A 21,353-nucleotide genomic window follows, 5' to 3' on the forward strand; every position below is an offset into this window, starting at 1 on the left:
TTTTTAATAATTCCTTGAATGGCTTGATATGAAAAACCGTTACCTGATGATAGCGTTTCTTTGTTTACATTGAATATAACGTCATAACATAAATAACGTCACAACTAAAATCCCTAACAATAGAACCGAAATCGGAAACGTTACGGTATTTCTGTTTCTTTTTCAACAGATTTTGTAGTTAAAATATGTTTAAATTAAAAAAAAATAATTCATACACACTTCGTCCCCTTTCACAGGTAATGCCTGCCTCGTATTACCGGTAAATACCACTGGTAAGTACCGGGGTGGTATTTACCGCCTAACCTTAACCCTGGGAAGCTCTTTCTAAGTAAAATGGACAAATAACTTCGCGTAAGAACCATTGATATGTATAAAGAATTGAATTATTTATTTTTCAAAACATTATAATTCGGCTATTTCAGTGTAAATAAGACAAGATAACGAGAGGGGGAATATATAAGACAAATTTTGTGCTCGGTTTAGTTACACTAAGATATCTGGATAATGTTACTTGAGTAACTTGTTATTCTGAATTGAAAATGAATTAAACTTTGTCCAATATAAGTTTTTGTAATGGACTTTTATAATTTGCTATTTAATTAAAAATGACCAATCTACGATACATGAGTTAACATGATGGATACATTTTTACACTATACTCGCTATAGTTTTGTTTTGTTTTGTTTATTTGGTGTTGTTTTTTTTTCGCTGCCATTTTCTACATGTAAGTTATGGTTCATTAATTGATAAATTTTCATTGATATCAATGTAGACTTTTTCGTTGTTTAATTCGTGTATAGCATTCATTTGTCAGTCGGAACAAGCAATGAAGCCGTTATGTATGTGTTTGTTTATTTCAATAATTAATTGTTTATGTTAAATTTTTCGCTAGAAGAATATCGGACGTACCGGATTTAATTAGCAGTTCCAAATTTTAGAAGCGCTATCTTGCCGTCAACCTAAGTACAACCAAAAGACGTCGCAATACGCAATAATGAAAAGTCATGAGAACAAAAGGGGAAACAGCCATAATAATAACCACCTATTAATAAATGCAGAAAGGGATATTTTTCAAATAATAAATACGAAATTATAAAAAAAAACTATTTTATTACACAAAGAACATGTAATCCAGGAATAATAGTCGGGAAGAAGAAGAAAACGACACACATATGTATCTTCCGCAGATAGAGGGTTAAATAATTGTACGTCGTAGTGCTTTGTTACCAAAAAATGTTTATTGTGATTTAGTCAAATTTTTCAATGACTTTGGGTTTCGTATAAAAAGATATAAGTTGTTACTATTGTATTACAATGTATATTGAAACCCCCCCAAAAAATAGAGCTCATAATTTTACAATCTATTAATATTATAATTGGACATTTCCTATGAATAAAAATTTCAGATATTTTCGAACTAAACCTTTGTTTTCCTGTCAGCTGGATCCTGTTAGGAATAACTTTTATTTGAAAAAATCAATTTATAGTTGAAGACATTTTAAGATAAACAACATCTAACTAATGCAAAGACAAGTAACAGATTCAACTTCCAATGATCCATTCACAGAAAATCACATAGATTCTGAAAATAATCCAGTTCCTGAGACCCCCGAATCTTACCTGGACACAGACAATGAAGAGTCTGGATCGTTGACATCTGTCAGTGCAACAGTAGCAGAAGCACTACAAAATCTTATCAGCTGGTCGTCCAATCAATTGTAAGCTTGCTTTTGAATATTTACACCATAAGTTAAAGTATTCCAAGAGAGTCTTGGGTACTAGTACTACATAAACATGTACATCAACAGTCAAGTTCAAGTTAAAACTACAAATTGTATATAGAAGATTATTCATTAGATCTTTGTTTTCAACCAATAAGAAGATTAACTCATACCAAATCTGGCGCTTGCTGGTCCGCTTCGTCACAGGAGAATAGAATCTCACGCTTTCGGATATTTTGACCTGGAATAACCTGCGTTCGTAATTCTCTGGCTTTTCTTTACTTTCAATAGAAATAAATAAACAATCGGCGATCATTTGAAAACTTTGGGCAGTAGTTTTTATGTTCGATATATAAGTAATCGAAATTCAGTTCTATGTCAATGCTATTTCGACTCCAACAAGATAGAGGTCTTTGTCTGGACCATTAGTGGCAGTGTAAAAAAAGAAGAAATAGATAACTGCAAATCAAAATGTCAAGCAGATTTGAATGAGAGATTTTCAATTTTTACGACCAAGTTCTCTTGGCAATGAATCATTTTGCACATCATGTTCAATCCACTTTTCGAATTCTTCTGGTGGTCTTTAGGATGTTTGAAAGCATGCTTATTGCGAGTCTCACAACAAAATCAAAATACGGAATGTTATGAGTTATGAGACTAGGAGGTATTGAAAAAGGCTTAAAAAAAACACCTTGTATAGATTATAACCATGAATTGAAGAAATCAAGTATATTTATTAACTCTTGTTGGTGTTTTGTAGATGAATACGTAAACAGGTCATATATTTAACTTGAAAATGTTGTTCGCACAAAATCTCCCCCTCAGCTGTCATAGCTGAGGGGGAGATCTCCCTCTTTGAAGATTTCAGAGGTTGGCAAGTATGGATTAACCATCTTGCTGCCTGAGGGACACATGTAATCACACTGACTGTGTCTGAGGGACACATATGTCTATATTTTGAATAGACTATTTTCATATTACCAACTTGACTTTGAAACTTTAATTTCTCAAGACCCAATCAGGGGTTTGTGAATATTCTGAGTATTTAATTAAGTTTTCGACAGGTTACCTACTCTGTGGTAAGACATCCTGGTACTCAGTCAAGTAAGACATGTAAGAGCACTTAAAGAAATAAAATCAAGCTATAATTTATAGTGCCAATTTGGAGAAAAAAATCCATTGTTTTATGTATCAAGGAAAAACAGAAAGTTTTTTTTCCAAAATGCACAAATTGTACATGTAGGTATAATACCATCATTGTTTTTCCCCTATTTAGTCTTTGTTAAATTTGCACTTTTCAAAAAATTGTGCAGAATTGATCTTTGTTTCAAATAACAATGAATAAAGAAATACTTGGCATGAGTAAAGTTTTATCCTGTCCAGTACTACAGACAAAAATTCGCATTACATTTCATTTCATATAAGATAATAACCATCACTGGAAGGTAACCAATCAAATTTCCACCCCTTTCTTTGCTGTTTACAAGCTTTAGTAACCATGTAACCACAAGTTTCGGAAATATTTTATAGAAACACCCAATGAAAAAAGAATGGTGCTTTTAAACACCTGAGATATATGTTCATGACTCAGAAATCTTTTACTGCAATGAAATTTAGGAATAATTTCCTACAACTGTCAAATTCAAGGGAATATTTTTTTTCGACCCTTTTTTGTATGCAACCGCATGTGACGTACTATGATTTGGTGGTATTACACCTAAAGAAGACTCTTTTGTTGAATAAACTGGATGTGATTTTTTTCCTTTGTAATACTGTTTATTTCAAGCAGTACCACATGATTACTGTCAAGTTTTGTCATAATCAGTTCAATAGTTTGAGAAAAATCTAGTATAATGTAAGACGACATCTACAGCGATTCGAGGAAAATTTCTTTGAAAAATCCAAACCAAACCTCATCATGATAGAATATAGTGTGGACCAATAAATGATCAAATTTTATCTTATCTGCCTACAAACAGTTGAATATGATACAAAAGATGACTTTAAGATGATAAATACCACTAATGGACCTCTTTGTCTTCCTTATAAGGTCTCTTTTTGTCCATTTATACTTCTCATTCCTCAAAATTTCTACTTTTTAGGCCAATAAATCAAAATTTTGGGGTCACTTTCACACATCTATGCAAGAAATGTCATGAATGTGATTCTAAATGAGTAATTGAAGTATTCAAGCTGAATGAACTATCCATATAAAAGTTTACTGACTCCATGGAGGTTTCAATAAGTCTTTACGTAAAACATAAATTTACGCTGCGCTCGAGAGAGGGACATAAAATGCTTCCATTTTAGTGAATAATTTGTAGTTACTGCTTTAAAAATAATTTCATTTACTTATAACTGTATATTTATTAGAGTATTACTTAGGAAAAAGTTTTCTATTATAGCAAAATATAAGCTTGCTTAAACTATATTTCATTTGAATTCCACTGTTGTGAGTTAAAAATTTTGATTTCTAACACTTTCATGACTGTTTCTTTTAGAAATACAGTTTAAATTTGTGATATAGGTCTGTTGTTATATAAAAAAATGGCCCTGTACATGTACATAATCATATTATAGAAGTTAATGGATGGCCTTCATTTGTTGAATCAGTTTTCCTTGAAATATTCGAAGAAGTTTTATTTTCCTGTTTCCACTCTTAAACATGTTAAATGAAAATAGAATAAAACTGCCTCGAAAATTTCCATATTTACAGTACCACTGCCAGGATGTCCAACCACAGAGTAGGTTACCTGTCCAAAAAATAAATATACTCCGAAGTCAAAAGTCAGTAACATCATGAATATGAAACTAGTGTATTTATTCAAGCACCTGTTCATTACTGTGTCTTTCAAATAAAACATCGAAGATTATACAGTGAACTCTTTTACTTCAATGGGTCTTCAATGTAATGTCATCAGGGCATGACATCATCATGGTCATAGCCAGGTGTGGTGCTGTCACAAACATTGAGCTTCTACTGTAAGTTCCTGGCAAACAAAATGTAACCATATGGCCACATTGAATAAGCAGCAGCAAGAGGGTTAAGCTTCTGAAAATATCAGGAAAATATTATTATCAATTACTTAGTACTTCATGTACTTATTAATTAGGTTTTATCCTAAGGTATTGACAAATATGGCCGTAGTTACACCACAAATTTACGCAGAGTATAAATACAATGTATAAGGAAATGTGGAATAAATGCCAATGAGACAACTACAATAAATCCACCAGAGACCAAAGGAGAAGGATTTTAACAACTATAGTGTACTGTACGACTTTCAACAATGAGATAAACTTTCATTTTCAGATGATCACCCCAAGTCCAGCTAAAATGTAGAATTGACTATCATAATATTAATTATTAACATATTTTTGTGTGTTTGAAGAACAGTTTGTCTGCAATGAACAGAATTGTTAAAATTTTTTTTTTAAAGTTTCTCCTGTCACAGGAGATTATTAGACAGGAAGTTTAATCTGTGTCATGTTGTTGAAGTTTTTAAAGGCCATAGTTTCCAGATCCAAATTAACCCATCTTCCTTTTTAGGTCCCTATAATGCATGTAATAGAAGCTTGTAAAGCATGTAAAGTGAACCCGATTTATTAGTATCTGGTTGTCTTATGAGAAGTCTGCTTGTTGAAAATATTGAATCAATGATATAAGTTAACAATGTACCGGTATTGGCAAGTTCTTCATTAATAACGCTACCTGATCATGAGCTCTCAAAGATTTTTGTCTGGCCTGCGTCAAATGTCTCAGAATGCAAGACAGGGATTACAATCCAGTGGCAGGAATGTAAACTATTTGTACAAAGCTTTATATTTAAGAAGGTAGAGGACCTGGATGCCTCATACATGTATATATACATGTACCCTGTATACATGCTTTTTTTAATTTTTGTATGAAATGCACACTTACATTTACTTATTTATTAATGAAATTATTGTAGATGTACATGACTTGATGGCAGGTGTCATCTGACCTTGACCTTTTTTCCCAGATTCATTGGACAATGTTAAGTTTTTGTGGTGGTTTGGTCTATTGCTCAGATACTTTAAGAAATAAGGCTGACATATTTGGTGTATGGAATGATTGTAAGCTGTACATGTCTTTCTTGCAGGCTTCATTTGACCTTGATCTAATTTTGTTTATTGGTCATTGTTCATTTTTTGTAATGAGGTAGTGTTTCTCAGATATTATAAGTACATGTAATAGGCTAACTTAATTTGGTGTATGGTATGATTTTAGTGTGTACAAGTATATGTCTATGTCGCAGGTTTCATCTGACCTTGAGTCTTGACCGCATTTATATGGATCATTGATATTTGTTAATTTAAGTGATTCTTGTACTAAAACTTCATGTTACAGACTTTTAACATAATTCAATCATGATAGGTAAAGCAGTCGAGTGTGCACTCTTGTTTAACGTGTGAATTTTGCAGGTTTGTTTTACTTGGCAGGTGTATTGTCATGTGAATCTTTAGGTGCCCTCCTCCCAGCCAGCTTTAATTTATGGTTTTTAATTATTTCGATATACATAATATATATAGCTATGTTGGTTAGGTACTGCAATGAATACATTATTATATATAATTATCTTAAAATAAATTTAACTGATTATCAAATTCTCTAATGAGATTACAGGACAGGGAGTTCCATTCCCTCCATATTGTTAAAAGTCTTTCAGGCACATGGTACATGTATTCAGAACTTAATCAACCCTTCTTCTATTTCTACCATTTCGTCTCTCTTGAGGAACTTTATAAATATAAAAGAAATTCTTGCGTTTTATCTGAAGCAAAATACCATGTTTAGATGTCATGTCCTTTATTTTGTCGTCATGCCTTTTTACCACGTATTAATATTTTTTTAATGTACATGTGACATTCCCTTTTTTGTGGTGAAGTCAAAGCATGATTGTACCTTCCATTATATCCAAGACAAATTATTTACAAAGGTACTTGGGTTGGATGTCAAATGATTTCAACCATTTTCATAAGCCCTGTAGTCCATTCTAGAGTAATATAAAGTGTTTGTTCATTGTACATTATATGTTGAGATTTTGATAAACTGTTCATTGTATATTAATTAAATTTAAAGATGATTGTATAATAGTCATGGTAGTAACAAGTTGTCCCTTTTGTCCTTGTCTCTTCTTTTACCTGATTGTAAGATCAAGATATATAGGCAGTTATAGCCAAATGATTGCAATATTTAACTATATCTCTTGTTTTATATATTATTTTGAATAGCAATCGTTCAAGATGACCCTGTGAATTAAAAGACCGATCTATATGACAGGAAATGGACCACCGTCATGATTCTTTATATTATTCATCATACTTCTGACGGTGTCAGACATGGATTATAGCTCTGCGGTTATCCCGATTGATTTCGGGCCGCGTTTCCATTCCTTTTAAATATACAATTCCTTGAATACATGTACTGTTATATAAGATAAACAAATTAGTAAGTCATCCTTGATTTTAACCTTAAAGATATGAGTGCGGTGATTTAAATTTGAATGAAGATATATACTTTAAATCGATTTAAAAAGTAGTTAAGATATAAACCTTTATTATAAAGAATTCAGGCCAATTCAGGGTCAGTTGTGACTAATTTGATGAATTTGCAATAAAGGATTACCTTTTGAACTCTGAAATATATTCATTTGAGAAGATCTTTTATAAAATCTTTTTGGGCATATACATTTTTTTTTGTACAATGTATAGACAATAAATCTGATAACCTCAATATAACCTGTACAGGTGTATTATTGACATACTAAGTGGACAGTTATTGGGTCACTGGTACTACTATTTCCAGTGTGTAAACTTTGACCTCAATCACCTTATAAGACATGCCATATTGTGACCACTCATGTGTTAAAGGTTAATTTTAAATGTGTATTGCTCAATTACATATAATTGGTGTGAAATAACAGGACATTTTAACCTAATGTTATGGTTTCCGAAACAAAACATTCACTTAAGTGTTCAAATTATTTTTAATGGACAGGAAACAGGCCTTTTACTTACAACAAAAAATTTGAAACATTTAAATCCAATGGAAGCCTCGTGTGTTTTTGTGATTTTAAAAGATTGTACAAAATGAGTGATAAAAAAATGTCAACAATATTAAGTGTTATAATAATTAATAAATTATGACATTTGTAAGAGGATTAATGACAATTAAGTTGATACATGCATATAGGATATTTAATGAATGGATTTAATTGACTGAATGGAAATGAAAAAGAACAACAGTTTCCCGCGCCTGATCAAGCAGCTAATCGTTAAAACACCTAGGTAAATAGAAAAATGCAAATGTTGTTTTCATTAGATTAAAATAGAAATAAAACTTTGAGCTGAATTTGAAAAGGTAAACATGTGATCTTTGCTTAGAAATTTAATGTTTTTTGTAAGCTGCAAGCATAATGAAAATATGCTTGCATGTTTGGATGTATTATAGTTCATATTTGATTGTAACCTGTTCTAATTTAAAACAGAATTACATTGCATTGTCAATAAACATAAGTTTTTTAAAAACCTTTTTCTCTAATTAAAAAACTTTTTTTGCATTAGTGGGTATTAGTTCAATGAAGTTTGGGGAAGGACTTAGGTGTATATATATCAGTATATGTTTCAAGGAAAAAGAGTTTTTTATTTTCTAATGTTAAAGAGGAAAATTTTTGTTGTCACAGTTTAAATCCTGACATTAAAAAGGCATTATTTGATTTATAATGGTAAAGTTTGTTTGGTCAACACGAGTAAACCCCAATTGTGTATTTTTTTTGTAGAATTAAGGGGGTATAAAGAATAGATTTTATTACATCAAATTTTGTTGAGGATTTTACCCACCAAAAAAACCAAAGTTAATCTCCTTATGTGTATATTACATTTTTTTTAGATAAGGCCTGTAATTTTAGATGATTTTACATGCATGAATGTACATGTATTTTATACACATTAATTATTTGGGGTCATTTAATATGACTTATAACAATGTTAAGTAACCAGGATGTACTACGTCTATTAGTTGAATAGCAATAGCGATATAAAAACACTAATTTCTGTTATACCACGTGGCCAAACAGTACTTACTGTGTACTTATACTCAGTAAGTTAATATAGATATATTTACATATATTTTGGTTTTCTTTTAATCGTTAAAATACTTTTTTATAGAAATTTTTGTATGTTTTTGGGTCTTCAGTTTATCTGAACTACAGTCACATGCCAAAAATGTTTCATATCTTGAAAATTAGACTTTATATAGATTTCATATTTATTTTGAAAAAAAATTGTTTTATAAAGTTGTTTAATATGTGTCTGATTTGAATGAATTTTTTACCATTAAATACAAAAATATCTGCAGTTTCTTGCAATAGTTTTGAAATTTTTGTTTGGGTTATATGTTTAAAGAATCTCTGTTTAAAGACAAATATAAATAATTACTGCTTGAAAAATATATATATAGGTGCATGTGTAGAGAATTTAAATATTTGTATTCTAATTATGTCTTACATGTATTCTCAATAATGACTCATCAAACAAAAACATTTTGTAATAATCCTTATGAATTGCAAACATTTATGAGTTTAACTGTCAAAAGTTTAATAAAATTGGATCTGATATAAGTTTTTGAAAACATAAAAAAAAGTGTTTTTTGTATGAAATAAATGTATTTAGCGTAATTTTCAAGGTGTGAAACACTTTTGACCTGTGATTGTACATCAAAAATTAAATTGCATTTTATTTGAATAAATTTATTAACATTACATCATGTACATATAATCAGTCAAATACTTCTGCAGTCACCAGAGCATACTGGATTATGGAATAAGATATGAATCCAGTATGTTATAGTCACTTGGTTGTCAGAAGGCCGTTTTATCTGAAAAAAAACAGGGTTTGTACAGTTTGTTCTGGTGTTGTGATGTTGTACCACTGTCCCAGGTTAGGGAAGGGTTGAGTGCTCACTTACATGTTTAACCCTGCCACATTCTGTATGTGCCTGTGTCAAGTCAGGAGCCTGTAGTTCAGTGGTTGTCATTGCCTACTTTTTGTTATATTTGTGTGTCGTAAATTGTTTTGTCATAAATTAGGTTGTTAGTTTTTTTGTTTGAATATTTGTTTCAAATTTTTCATATCAGGACCATTTATATCCGACTATTATACGGTATGGGTTTTTATACGACCGCAAAAAATTTTGCGGTCGTATATTGGTATCACGTTGTTCTCATTGTTGAAGGCCGTACGGTGGCCTATGATTGATTGCTAATTACCACTTCATTTTAAATCTGGTTGATACTTGTCTCATCAGCAATCCTATCACTTCTCTTTTTTATATTAAGGACTCTCAGCAAAACAGAATATTGACTGCAGATGAAAAGCAATGTTTGTTTCCCATTTTATTTTATACAACAGAATGTACTTTTGAAATATTTTTCAATCCATTTGGTTTTAATTATGACTGAGAAACAACTGGAATATGTGTTGTATCAATATGGGAAGTTGGTAAGTTAGAGGGAGGCTAATTGTTCCATTTTATTGATTTTATTCATCCCAAAGTTTCTTATTGGATACAGCCACTCCCTGTTTGTTTGTCAATATGTTGTTTATGCATCAATTGTGCAAATGTACAAATTATGATATTAATATTGATGATTGTATAGGTAGTCTGATGAAATATTTAGATTTGCTAGGTCGTCATATAATAATCAATACATAAAATTACACTAGTTTTGTATAAATCATATAAAAACATAATAAAATAATTGATTTCTATTTAACCATGAACTCTTATTGTTTATTTTAGGAAAAAATCTGGAGACTCCACACCTTTATCTGAGGGTAGTCAAGAATCTATGAATCTTGTTGGATCAGACATGAGTAGTGAATCTCCAGGGTGAGTGAGTTAAATCTTATGTAGAAATAATCTAAAGTTGGATCAGACATGAGAAGGAATCTTCAGGGTAAGTGAGTTAAATCTTATATAGAAATAATCTAATGTTGGATCAGACATGAGTAGTGAATCTCCGGGGTGAGTGAGTTAAATCTTATGTAGAAATAATCTAATGTTGGATCAGAGTCAGTAATGAATCTCCACGGTGAGTGAGTTAAATCTTATGTAGAAATAATCTATGTTGGATCAGACATGAGTAGTGAATCTCCATGGTGAGTGGGTTAAATCTTATGTAGAAATAATCTAATGTTGAATCGACATGAGTAGTGAATCTCCAGGGTGAGTGAGTTAAATCTTATGTAGAAATAATCTACTGTTGGATCAGACATGAGTAGTGATTCTCCTCAGTGAGTGAGTTAAATCTTATGTAGAAATAATCTAATGTAGGATCAGACATGAGAAGGAATCTCCAGGGTGAATGAGTTAAATCTTATGTAGAAATGATCTAATGTTGAATCAGAATAAATAGCAAATCTCCAAGGTGATCAAGTTAAATCTTATGTAGAAATAATCTAATGTTGAATCAGACATGAGTAGTGAATCTCCAGGGTGAGTGAGTTAAATCTTATGTAGAAATAATCTAATATTGGATCAGAATGAGTAGTGAATCTCCAGGGTGAGTGAGTTAAATTTTATGTAGAAATAATCTAATGTTGGATCAGAATGAGAAGGAATTCAATCTCCAGGGTGAGTGAGTTAAATCTTATGTAGAAATAATCTAATATTGGATCAGAATGAGTAGTGAATCTCCAGGGTGAGTGAGTTAAATTTTATGTAGAAATAATCTAATGTTGGATCAGAATGAGAAGGAATTCAATCTCCAGGGTGAGTGAGTTAAATCTTATGTAGAAATAATCTTATGTTGAATCAGAATGAATAGCAAATTTCCAAGGTGAGTGACTTAAATATTATGTTGAAATGATCTAATGGTGGATCAGAATGAGAAGCAAATATCCAAGGTGATGTTACCTTAAATTTAGATATTTTTTATTCAGTGTAATATCAGAATGGGACTTTCTATTTCAAGGTTGTTTTACATACAGTACACATTAGGGATTTCAGTTAAAAACCGCTCTTGCTGATGTTGAGTTTTTTTGCTGCTGGGTGATTTAGAGTGATAATTTTGATCCTGTGAAATGTTACTTATGGTATATATATACATGTGCATAGAGATATTAATATTTCAGAAGGATTCACCTACAATCACATGTAAAAATTTACCACCTACATGACCTAGAGTGATTTTTACCTGAGTGTTGTATACTAGTATTTGAACGTTTTTAAAAAAAATAGTTCATTAGCAATATATGTATACTTAGGGCAGGATGTTATGCTTATTGAACTATTCAGGCCTTCTCTTAAAGAAAAAAAAGAAATAGTATATTCATGTCAGATTATATCTACAGGTATGCTAATAGCTTTTGTTTTATTTTGTCAGTCTTTTTGATAAATATTTTTTACTAATATACATGAGGGTGTGAATGTGGTTTACAGAATGGAGAATAACAATGGTAAAAAGTGCAGAAAAAAGGTAAAAAAAATAAAGAATAGAGAAAAATAGGCAAATCAATAAAGAATAGAGAATAATGGGGTGTTAAGATATAAAGAAAAGAGAATAATGGGGTGCTAAAATATAAAGAATAGAGAATAATGGGGTGCTAAAATATAAAGAATAGAGAATAATGGGGTGTTAAGATATAAAGAATAGAGAATAATGGGGTGCTAAGATATAAAGAATAGAGAATAACAGGGTGCTAAAATATAAAGAATAGAGAATAATGGGGTGCTAAAATATAAAGAATAGAGAATAATGGGGTGTTAAGATATAAAGAATAGAGAATAACGGGGTGCTAAGATATAAAGAATAGAGAATAATGGGGTGTTAAGATATAAAGAATAAGAGAATAACGGGGTGCTAAAATATAAAGAATAGAGAATAATGGGGTGTTAAGATATAAAGAATAGAGAATAATGGGGTGCTAAGATATAAAGAATAGAGAATAATGGGGTGCTAAGATATAAAGAATAGAGAATAATGGGTTGCTAAGATATAAAGAATAGAGAATAATGGCCCAAAAATATAAAGAATAGAGATAAATTACAAAAACAAAGAATAAAAAAATACAGGACCCCCATCCAGACCCTCATACATGTCATGTACGGGAAACTGTTTACCATGTATTTTATTTTTCATTGGAAATAAGTAATGATTATTAGCATGTTAAAAACATCCCTAAAATATAAAGATATTTCTATTCCAATCTTTTTAACATTTTATTGTCATGATTGTATTTTGTAACCATAAAACATTAAAACATAGCACACATGACACAGCCTTTTTTTGTCAATTATATACATGTAATATTCATTGAAATATATTTATAGTGATGGACTAACAAATAAAATAAATTAAGAATTTAGCAAAACTGATTGATCAGTTTTAAATACAGTGACAATTTTCACTAAAAGACATATATATACTTCTGTGTAAACAGTTTTATTTTTAACCGGATTTTCGAAGGAAAAATCGGTTATTGATTTGGGGATGTGATCAAGTTAAATCTTATGTAGAAATAATCTAACGTTGAATCAGACATGAGTAGTGAATCTCCAGGGTGAGTGAGTTAAATCTTATGTAGAAATAATCTAATATTGGATCAGAATGAGTAGTGAATCTCCAGGGTGAGTGAGTTAAATTTTATGTAGAAATAATCTAATGTTGGATCAGAATGAGAAGGAATTCAATCTCCAGGGTGAGTGAGTTAAATCTTATGTAGAAATAATCTAATATTGGATCAGAATGAGTAGTGAATCTCCAGGGTGAGTGAGTTAAATTTTATGTAGAAATAATCTAATGTTGGATCAGAATGAGAAGGAATTCAATCTCCAGGGTGAGTGAGTTAAATCTTATGTAGAAATAATCTTATGTTGAATCAGAATGAATAGCAAATTTCCAAGGTGAGTGACTTAAATATTATGTTGAAATGATCTAATGGTGGATCAGAATGAGAAGCAAATATCCAAGGTGATGTTACCTTAAATTTAGATATTTTTTATTCAGTGTAATATCAGAATGGGACTTTCTATTTCAAGGTTGTTATACATACAGTACACATTAGGGATTTCAGTTAAAAACCGCTCTTGCTGATGTTGAGTTTTTTTGCTGCTGGGTGATTTAGAGTGATAATTTTGATCCTGTGAAATGTTACTTATGGTATATATATACATGTGCATAGAGATATTAATATTTCAGAAGGATTCACCTACAATCACATGTAAAAATTTACCACCTACATGACCTAGAGTGATTTTTACCTGAGTGTTGTATACTAGTATTTGAACGTATTTAAAAAAATAGTTCATTAGCAATATATGTATACTTAGGGCAGGATGTTATGCTTATTGAACTATTCAGGCCTTCTCTTAAAGAAAAAAAAAGAAATAGTATATTCATGTCAGATTATATCTACAGGTATGCTAATAGCTTTTGTTTTATTTTGTCAGTCTTTTTGATAAATATTTTTAACTAATATACATGAGGGTGTGAATGTGGTTTACAGAATGGAGAATAACAATGGTAAAAAGTGCAGAAAAAAGGTAAAAAAAATAAAGAATAGAGAAAAATAGGCAAATCAATAAAGAATAGAGAATAATGGGGTGTTAAGATATAAAGAATAGAGAATAATGGGGTGCTAAAATATAAAGAATAGAGAATAATGGGGTGCTAAAATATAAAGAATAGAGAATAATGGGGTGTTAAGATATAAAGAATAGAGAATAATGGGGTGTTAAGATATAAAGAATAAGAGAATAACGGGGTGCTAAAATATAAAGAATAGAGAATAATGGGGTGTTAAGATATAAAGAATAGAGAATAATGGGGTGCTAAGATATAAAGAATAGAGAATAATGGGGTGCTAAGATATAAAGAATAGAGAATAATGGGTTGCTAAGATATAAAGAATAGAGAATAATGGCCCAAAAATATAAAGAATAGAGATAAATTACAAAAACAAAGAATAAAAAAATACAGGACCCCCATCCAGACCCTCATACATGTCATGTATGGGAAACTGTTTACCATGTATTTTATTTTTCATTGGAAATAAGTAATGATTATTAGCATGTTAAAAACATCCCTAAAATATAAAGATATTTCTATTCCAATCTTTATAACATTTTATTGTATTTTGTAACCATAAAACATTAAAACATCACACACATGACACAAGCCTTTTTTTGTCAATTATATACATGTAATATTCATTGAAATATATTTATAGTGATGGACTAACAAATAAAATAAATTAAGAATTTAGCAAAACTGATTGATCAGTTTTAAATAGTGACAATTTTCACTAAAAGACATATATATACTTCTGTGTAAACAGTTTTATTTTTAACCGGATTTTCGAAGGAAAAATCGGTTATTGATTTGGGGATGTATGGTGGGTGGGTTTGATTACACTAAGTGTTTTTAAATAATTTTCACCTGCTATCAGATAACTTTAGCGCATGGTAAATATCTATCACACAATTATAATTGGAGTGACAGATTTAAAAAAAAAATTTAGATTTCTGATTTTTGGCCCAGTTTTCAAGTTGGTCCAAATTGGGGTCCAAAATTAAACTGTGTTTGATTTCAACATAAATTGAATATATATATAAATATATAAGGTTCTTTGAAATGCTGAATCTAAACCTGTATTTATTTTTATTATCAATTAGATAATACCATATTGAGGTCTAAAGGGTCCAAATTAAACTTTGATTGATTTCATCAAAAATTGAATTCTTGGGGTTCTTTGATATGCTGATTCTAACAATGTACTTAGATTTGGATATTGGACCATATTCATGATAATAGGTAAATGTCCGATTTCAAATTTTTCAGTTCTTTGACAACATTCATTTTGTGTCACAAACCTATGCTGTGTCAAATATTCAATCACAATCCAAATTCAGAGCTGTTTTAAGCTTAAATGTTGTGTCCATACTTGCTCAACTGTTCAGGGTTTCGACCTCTGCAGGAAAATCTGGTTTGCTGTGACACTAACAGCCTCTTGTTTTTATATGATTTTAGAATATTTTTTTACAGGAAGTCTGGAAGTCCATCCAAGAATTCCTCATCTAATGAATATACAGAACATCCTGTTGCCAGGTTCTCGTGTGGTGATGGAAAAAAATCAGCCCCTGACCTTCTCACCGTCACAAAATCTGAGGAAAATGAATTTCTTAAAGAAAAGGTAGTTTTAAGGACCTCATCATTCAAAAGAAATGAAAGATCATCATCTGCTAGTCTAAGTGTAAGATCTGGAAATACAGAAACTAATACGAGGTCTGAACGATCTTCATCTGCTAGTTTGGCCTCTGGTTCAAGGGCAAGTGATATAATAGTATCAAAATCTGACAGGTCATCTGGAACTTCATCCCTAGGGTTAAAAGCTAATGCAAGTAGTAATCAGAGGTCATCCATAGTGATAGAAAAATCTTCTGATTCGCCAGGAAGTAGAAGCAGTGTTGAGTTAAATCACAGCCATTCTAGGGAACACTCATTTGAAAAATCATTAGAAAATATTATTGACAAATGTTCGGAAAAATCTCTTGATCTCAATTTGACAGTTGATTCAAAAACTGATGTAAAAAGTGGGTTGAGTGATCCTTCAAAGTCACTGGATGAAGCAGCAAGCTCAACATCAGCCAAGAAATCGGAGAAGAAGAAAAAAGGTACTCCATGGTATTCAGCGGTAAGTTTAATGTCTACCCTGTCTGTGTACAATTGAATGATGTTTTCAAGTTCATAATGTAAGATGTACAACATATATCTTATATAACTATCTGTAGAAGACTTTCCTATTCTTTTATTTGGGTCAGACATGTACAATATGTATGTGGTTTTCATTTGTCATGTTTGTATGACCATGATGACAATTGATGAATTTTTAATGAATTGGTGTTGTACATTGTAGTTCACTAATTTTAGATGAAGTTTTTGAAAGTATTGATATGCTGTGTAATGCATTATCCACTTCTTGCTGAAAATTTATCTGAACAAATCAGTGTATGCTTTCCAAGTCAAATGAAAATATGAAAATGTTATAGATACATGTACTCTCTCAAATAAAAAGAACCCTAAGGTTTGACTGGGGTATAAAAATTTTATCATACCTCGTAGAATTGATGCTAAAACAGAGTGTCCATTTCACTGTGTGGGATGCATAAATTCACAGCCACTGCTGGTTTGAATGGGGAGGTTAAACTTTTGTCTCCTTTAAGGAAGGTTCCATACTTTCTGCATGTTGAGGAACCTCTGCAACAACTCTATAGCTATGAGCATGATGAGGGGTCTGTAAGTATTCTATTGCAAGGTAAAACATCTGTCTCTATCCAACATGCTCTCATTGTCATCGGAAGTTCCAAAATTTTATGGTTTATGGGTGTATGTTTAACACTAAAATCAGTATATAGTCTGTCTGACAGGGTTGACTGTCCTTAAAACATTTTCATGGATCATTGATATTTTTAAGTTGATGTGACTGATACCTCAGTCCTGTAGAATGCTTATACATGTATTTAATTTACATGTATATGATACCTGTAGTAAGCACTTGATCTTATTAAAAGAATTAATTACAAAATGAATTTCAATCATAATCAGTAAAAAGTAGGCGAGACATTTCAGTGTATGCCCTCTTGGTTTTAAATTGAAAATTTGTATAATACATTTGCAGTATGAGAATATTGTTACTTTTAAATTCAAAATAAAACTTATTTTACACAGATACCCTGTTATTAGTAAAACTGATCACTGTGAAAAAATAGTTCTTTTTTTGTAAAAGGAAGATCTATGTCAAAGTTCAACAATTACAGCTACTTATTAGAGTGGTTTGAATTGATTAAGAAGTTCATTAAAGTTCATGCATGTAGATACATTATTTAGTTGTCACTTGAGATTATATACATTTAAAAAAAGAAATGTAGTGTTCAAATCAATGTAATATACTAAGAACTTAATTTTCAACTTATATTCAATCCAATATCATGAATATGTTTCAGATGTTTAGTCCAACATATAAGTCAAGAAGTGAAGATTTTAGGAAATTTTTCAAAGATCTTCCTAATGATGAGAGACTGATAGTTGGTAAGTTATACATGAATAACTGTTAGATAATGTGATATTTCATGATAGAAAGCTTTCATGTGTTATTGTCTCGCCTTGACGGAGTCAAAAAGCGAGACATAGGTATGCTGTTTCCGGCGGCGGCGTCAACAATGTATTAGTTTGTGATTAGGTCTAGTTTATGGTGAACCACAAGTGGTAGGTCAATGATATTTTGTATGCAGTTGTATAAGCATTGTCACATCTCATTTCCATGGAGATCATGCGGCCCTACCCCCTCAGTCATGGTCTATTGATATGATTGACTTTGAAACTTTTGCTTAGTTTACATGTATTAGTTTGTGATTAGGTCAGTTTATGGGGACTAGTGGTAGGTCAATGATATTTGGTATGCAGTTGTATAAGCATTGGCATATCTCATTTCCATGGAGATTATTTGGCTCCGCACCCTTAGTCATGGTCTATTGACTTTGAAACATTTGCTTAGTTTATATGTTTTAGTTTGTGATTAGTTCAGTTTAAGATGAACTGCTAATGTTAAGTCAGTGATATTTGGTATGAAAAATTTATTGGCATTTGCAAGTCTTATTTCCATGGAGATTATAAAGCCCCACCCCCTCATCATGGTTCATTGACTTTGAAACTTTTACATAGTTTACAAGTTAATGTTTGTGTTTAGGTTTGTTTAAATGGAACGACTTATGATAAGTCAATGGTATTATGTATGCAGTTGTATTAACATTGGCACATCTCATTTCCATGGAGATTGTTCAGCCATGTACCTTCAGTCATGGTTCATCGACTTTAAATATTTGCATAACTTACATGTTAAAGTATTGCTATTTTAATTTCAACATTTGCATTATCAAAATTACAAAAAGGCGAGACATATCTCTGTGATAACAGTTTATCTGTTTATTATCTGATGTCAAAATCTTTTTTTCTGCAGGTAATTTAAAGTTCAACTGAAATGACTGAAAAGTTTCAATGATATTGGCAAATACATGTTGATAATTATAATTGGAGAAACTTCTTCATGTTCATAGACTACATGTACAAATGTAGTTTGTATATTCATTTATGAAATTTTGATCATTCCCAATTTTAAGTCAAAATGAAAAGCTGGAGAAACTTGTTTTCTGTAAACATGGTAAAGAATAATGAGGTTATGTTTTGCTAACAAACTTCAGTAATATATAAAAGATTACAAAAATTGCCTGAAAAAAATAATAGATCCACATGAAACTGCAACAACCACCAACACTCAGTCTGCTTGAGCAAGAAAATATAAGGAAACAAAATACGAAAGAACATCTTGGATAGATTTCCTTGGACTTGATATGAAACAGGCACAAAATGTAGCAATCCTAGCATGTAAAATCAGTTTTCCAGTATTTAGAGCTTTATTTATCCAAAATCAGGCAAATTTTGAAACTGAAAATTCACATAATTTTACTGACCATTATGAAGTTATATCTTCTGTACAAATGTTTCTCTGTTACATGTGTTAAGAGAAAGGATTTTTCAAGGCTGGCTTTGATTTTTAAAATTTATCACTATTTTGGGTTAATTAAAACTTTGACTGTGTTGAGAGCTAAAATGGACACACATTGACTGATATGACACCAAAAAATTAAAATAGATACGTTATAAAAATATTATTTTCCTTTTGTTTTATATCTATTGATTTATTGTTATTAATATTCATTCTTCTATCTTCATACTTTTTTATTGATGCGTCTTATTTCGTCTTTCTCTGTAATGACATTATACAGTCTACATTCTATAGTATAGTAATTTATGTTGCTTTGATTAACTTGAAATGTATACACGATCTGCATTCAATGTGCTTTAAACGTGCATAATAGGTTTTGTTGAACCAATTTACTTGAAATGTCTACACGATCTGTATTCAATGTGCTTTCTCCGTACCTGATAGTTTATGCTGCTTTGATGTACTTGAAATGTCTACAGGATCTGTATTCAATGAGCTTTCTCAGTACCTGATAGTTTATGAAGCTTTCATTTAGAATCTGTATTCAATGTGCTTTCTCTGTACCTGATAGTTTATGCTGCTTTGATGTACTTGAAATGTCTACAGGATCTGTATTCAATGAGCTTTCTCAGTACCTGATAGTTTATGCTGCTTTGATGTACTTGAAATGTCTACACGATCTGTATTAAAAAAACCCCTTAGCATGCACTAAATTAAACTAGAGGCTCTAAAGAGCCTGTGTCGCTCACCTTGGTCTATGTGCATATTAAACAAAGGACACAGATGGATTCATGACAAAATTGTGTTTTGGTGATGGTGATGTGTTTGTAGATCTTACTTTACTGAACATTCTTGCTCCTTACTATTATCTCTATCTATAATGAACTTGGCCCGGTAGATACAGTGGAAAATACTTTGTAAAAATTTACAAAAATTTACAAAATTTATGAAAATTGTAAAAAATTGACTATAACGGGCAATAACTCCTTAAGGGGTCAATTGACAATTTTGGTCATGTTGCCTTATTTGTAGATCTAACTTTGCTGTACATTATTGCTGTTTACAGTTTATCTCTATCTATAATAATATTCAAGATAATAACCAAAAGCTGCAAAATTTTCTTAAAATTACCAATTCAGGGGCAGCAACCCAACAATGTGTTGCCTGATTGGTCTGAAAATTTCAGGGCAGATAGATCTTGACCTAATGAACAATTTTTGTACTCATCAGATTTGCTCTAAATGCTTTGGTTTCAGAGATATGAGCCAAAAACTGCATTTTACCCTATGTACTATTTTTTAGCCATGTCGGCCATCTTGGTTCACGGGCGGGGTCATCGGACACATTTTTTAAACAAGATACCCTAATGATGATTGTGGACAAGTTTGGTTAAATTTGTCTTAGTAGTTTCAGAGGAGAAGATTTTTGTAAAAAATTACAAAAATTTACGAAAAATGGTTAAAAATTGACTATAAAGGGCAATAACTCCTTAAGGGGTCAACTGACAATTTTGGTCAAGTTGACTTATTTGTAGATCTTACTTTGCTGAACATTATTGCTGTTTACAGTTTATCTCTATCTATAATAATATTCAAGATAATAACCAAAAACGGCAAAATTTCCTTAAAATTACCAATTCAGGGGCAGCAACCCAACAACGGGTTGCCTGATTGGTAAGAAAATTTCAGGGCAGATAGATCTTGACCTAATGAACAATTTTATACTCATCAGATTTGCTCTAAATGCTTTGGTTTCAGAGATATGAGCCAAAAACTGCATTTTACCCTATGTACTATTTTTTAGCCATGTCGGCCATCTTGGTTCACGGGCGGGGTCATCGGACACATTTTTTAAACAAGATACCCTAATGATGATTGTGGACAAGTTTGGTTAAATTTGTCTTAGTAGTTTCAGAGTGGAAGATTTTTGTAAAAGATTACAAAAATTTACGAAAAATGGTTAAAAATTGACTATAAAGGGCAATAACTCCTTAAGGGGTCAACTGACCATTTTGGTCAAGTTGACTTATTTGTAGATCTTACTTTG

At 31.1% G+C, this 21,353-nt stretch overlaps 1 protein-coding gene across 9 annotated transcripts in view; it reads left to right on the plus strand.

Annotated features, from left to right (window-relative positions):
* The first annotated feature begins 1,435 nt into the window (after nt 1-1,435).
* LOC127702650 (protein Aster-B-like) overlaps nt 1,436-21,353 on the plus strand; it is a 36,884-nt gene continuing 16,966 nt past the window's right edge. The window contains exons 1-4 of one of the 9 annotated variants that reach the window (XM_052206931.1): nt 1,436-1,718; nt 10,546-10,635; nt 15,791-16,439; nt 17,749-17,833. In XM_052206931.1, coding sequence (XP_052062891.1) covers nt 1,522-1,718; nt 10,546-10,635; nt 15,791-16,439; nt 17,749-17,833 — 1,021 coding nt within the window. In that variant the 5' untranslated portion in view covers nt 1,436-1,521. The other 8 variants (XM_052206932.1, XM_052206933.1, XM_052206934.1 and 5 more) reach the window with 8 other exon arrangements.

Source organism: Mytilus californianus, unplaced genomic scaffold, assembly GCF_021869535.1.
Source record: "Mytilus californianus isolate M0D057914Y unplaced genomic scaffold, xbMytCali1.0.p SCAF_5, whole genome shotgun sequence".
Lineage (NCBI taxonomy): Eukaryota > Metazoa > Mollusca > Bivalvia > Mytilida > Mytilidae > Mytilus > Mytilus californianus.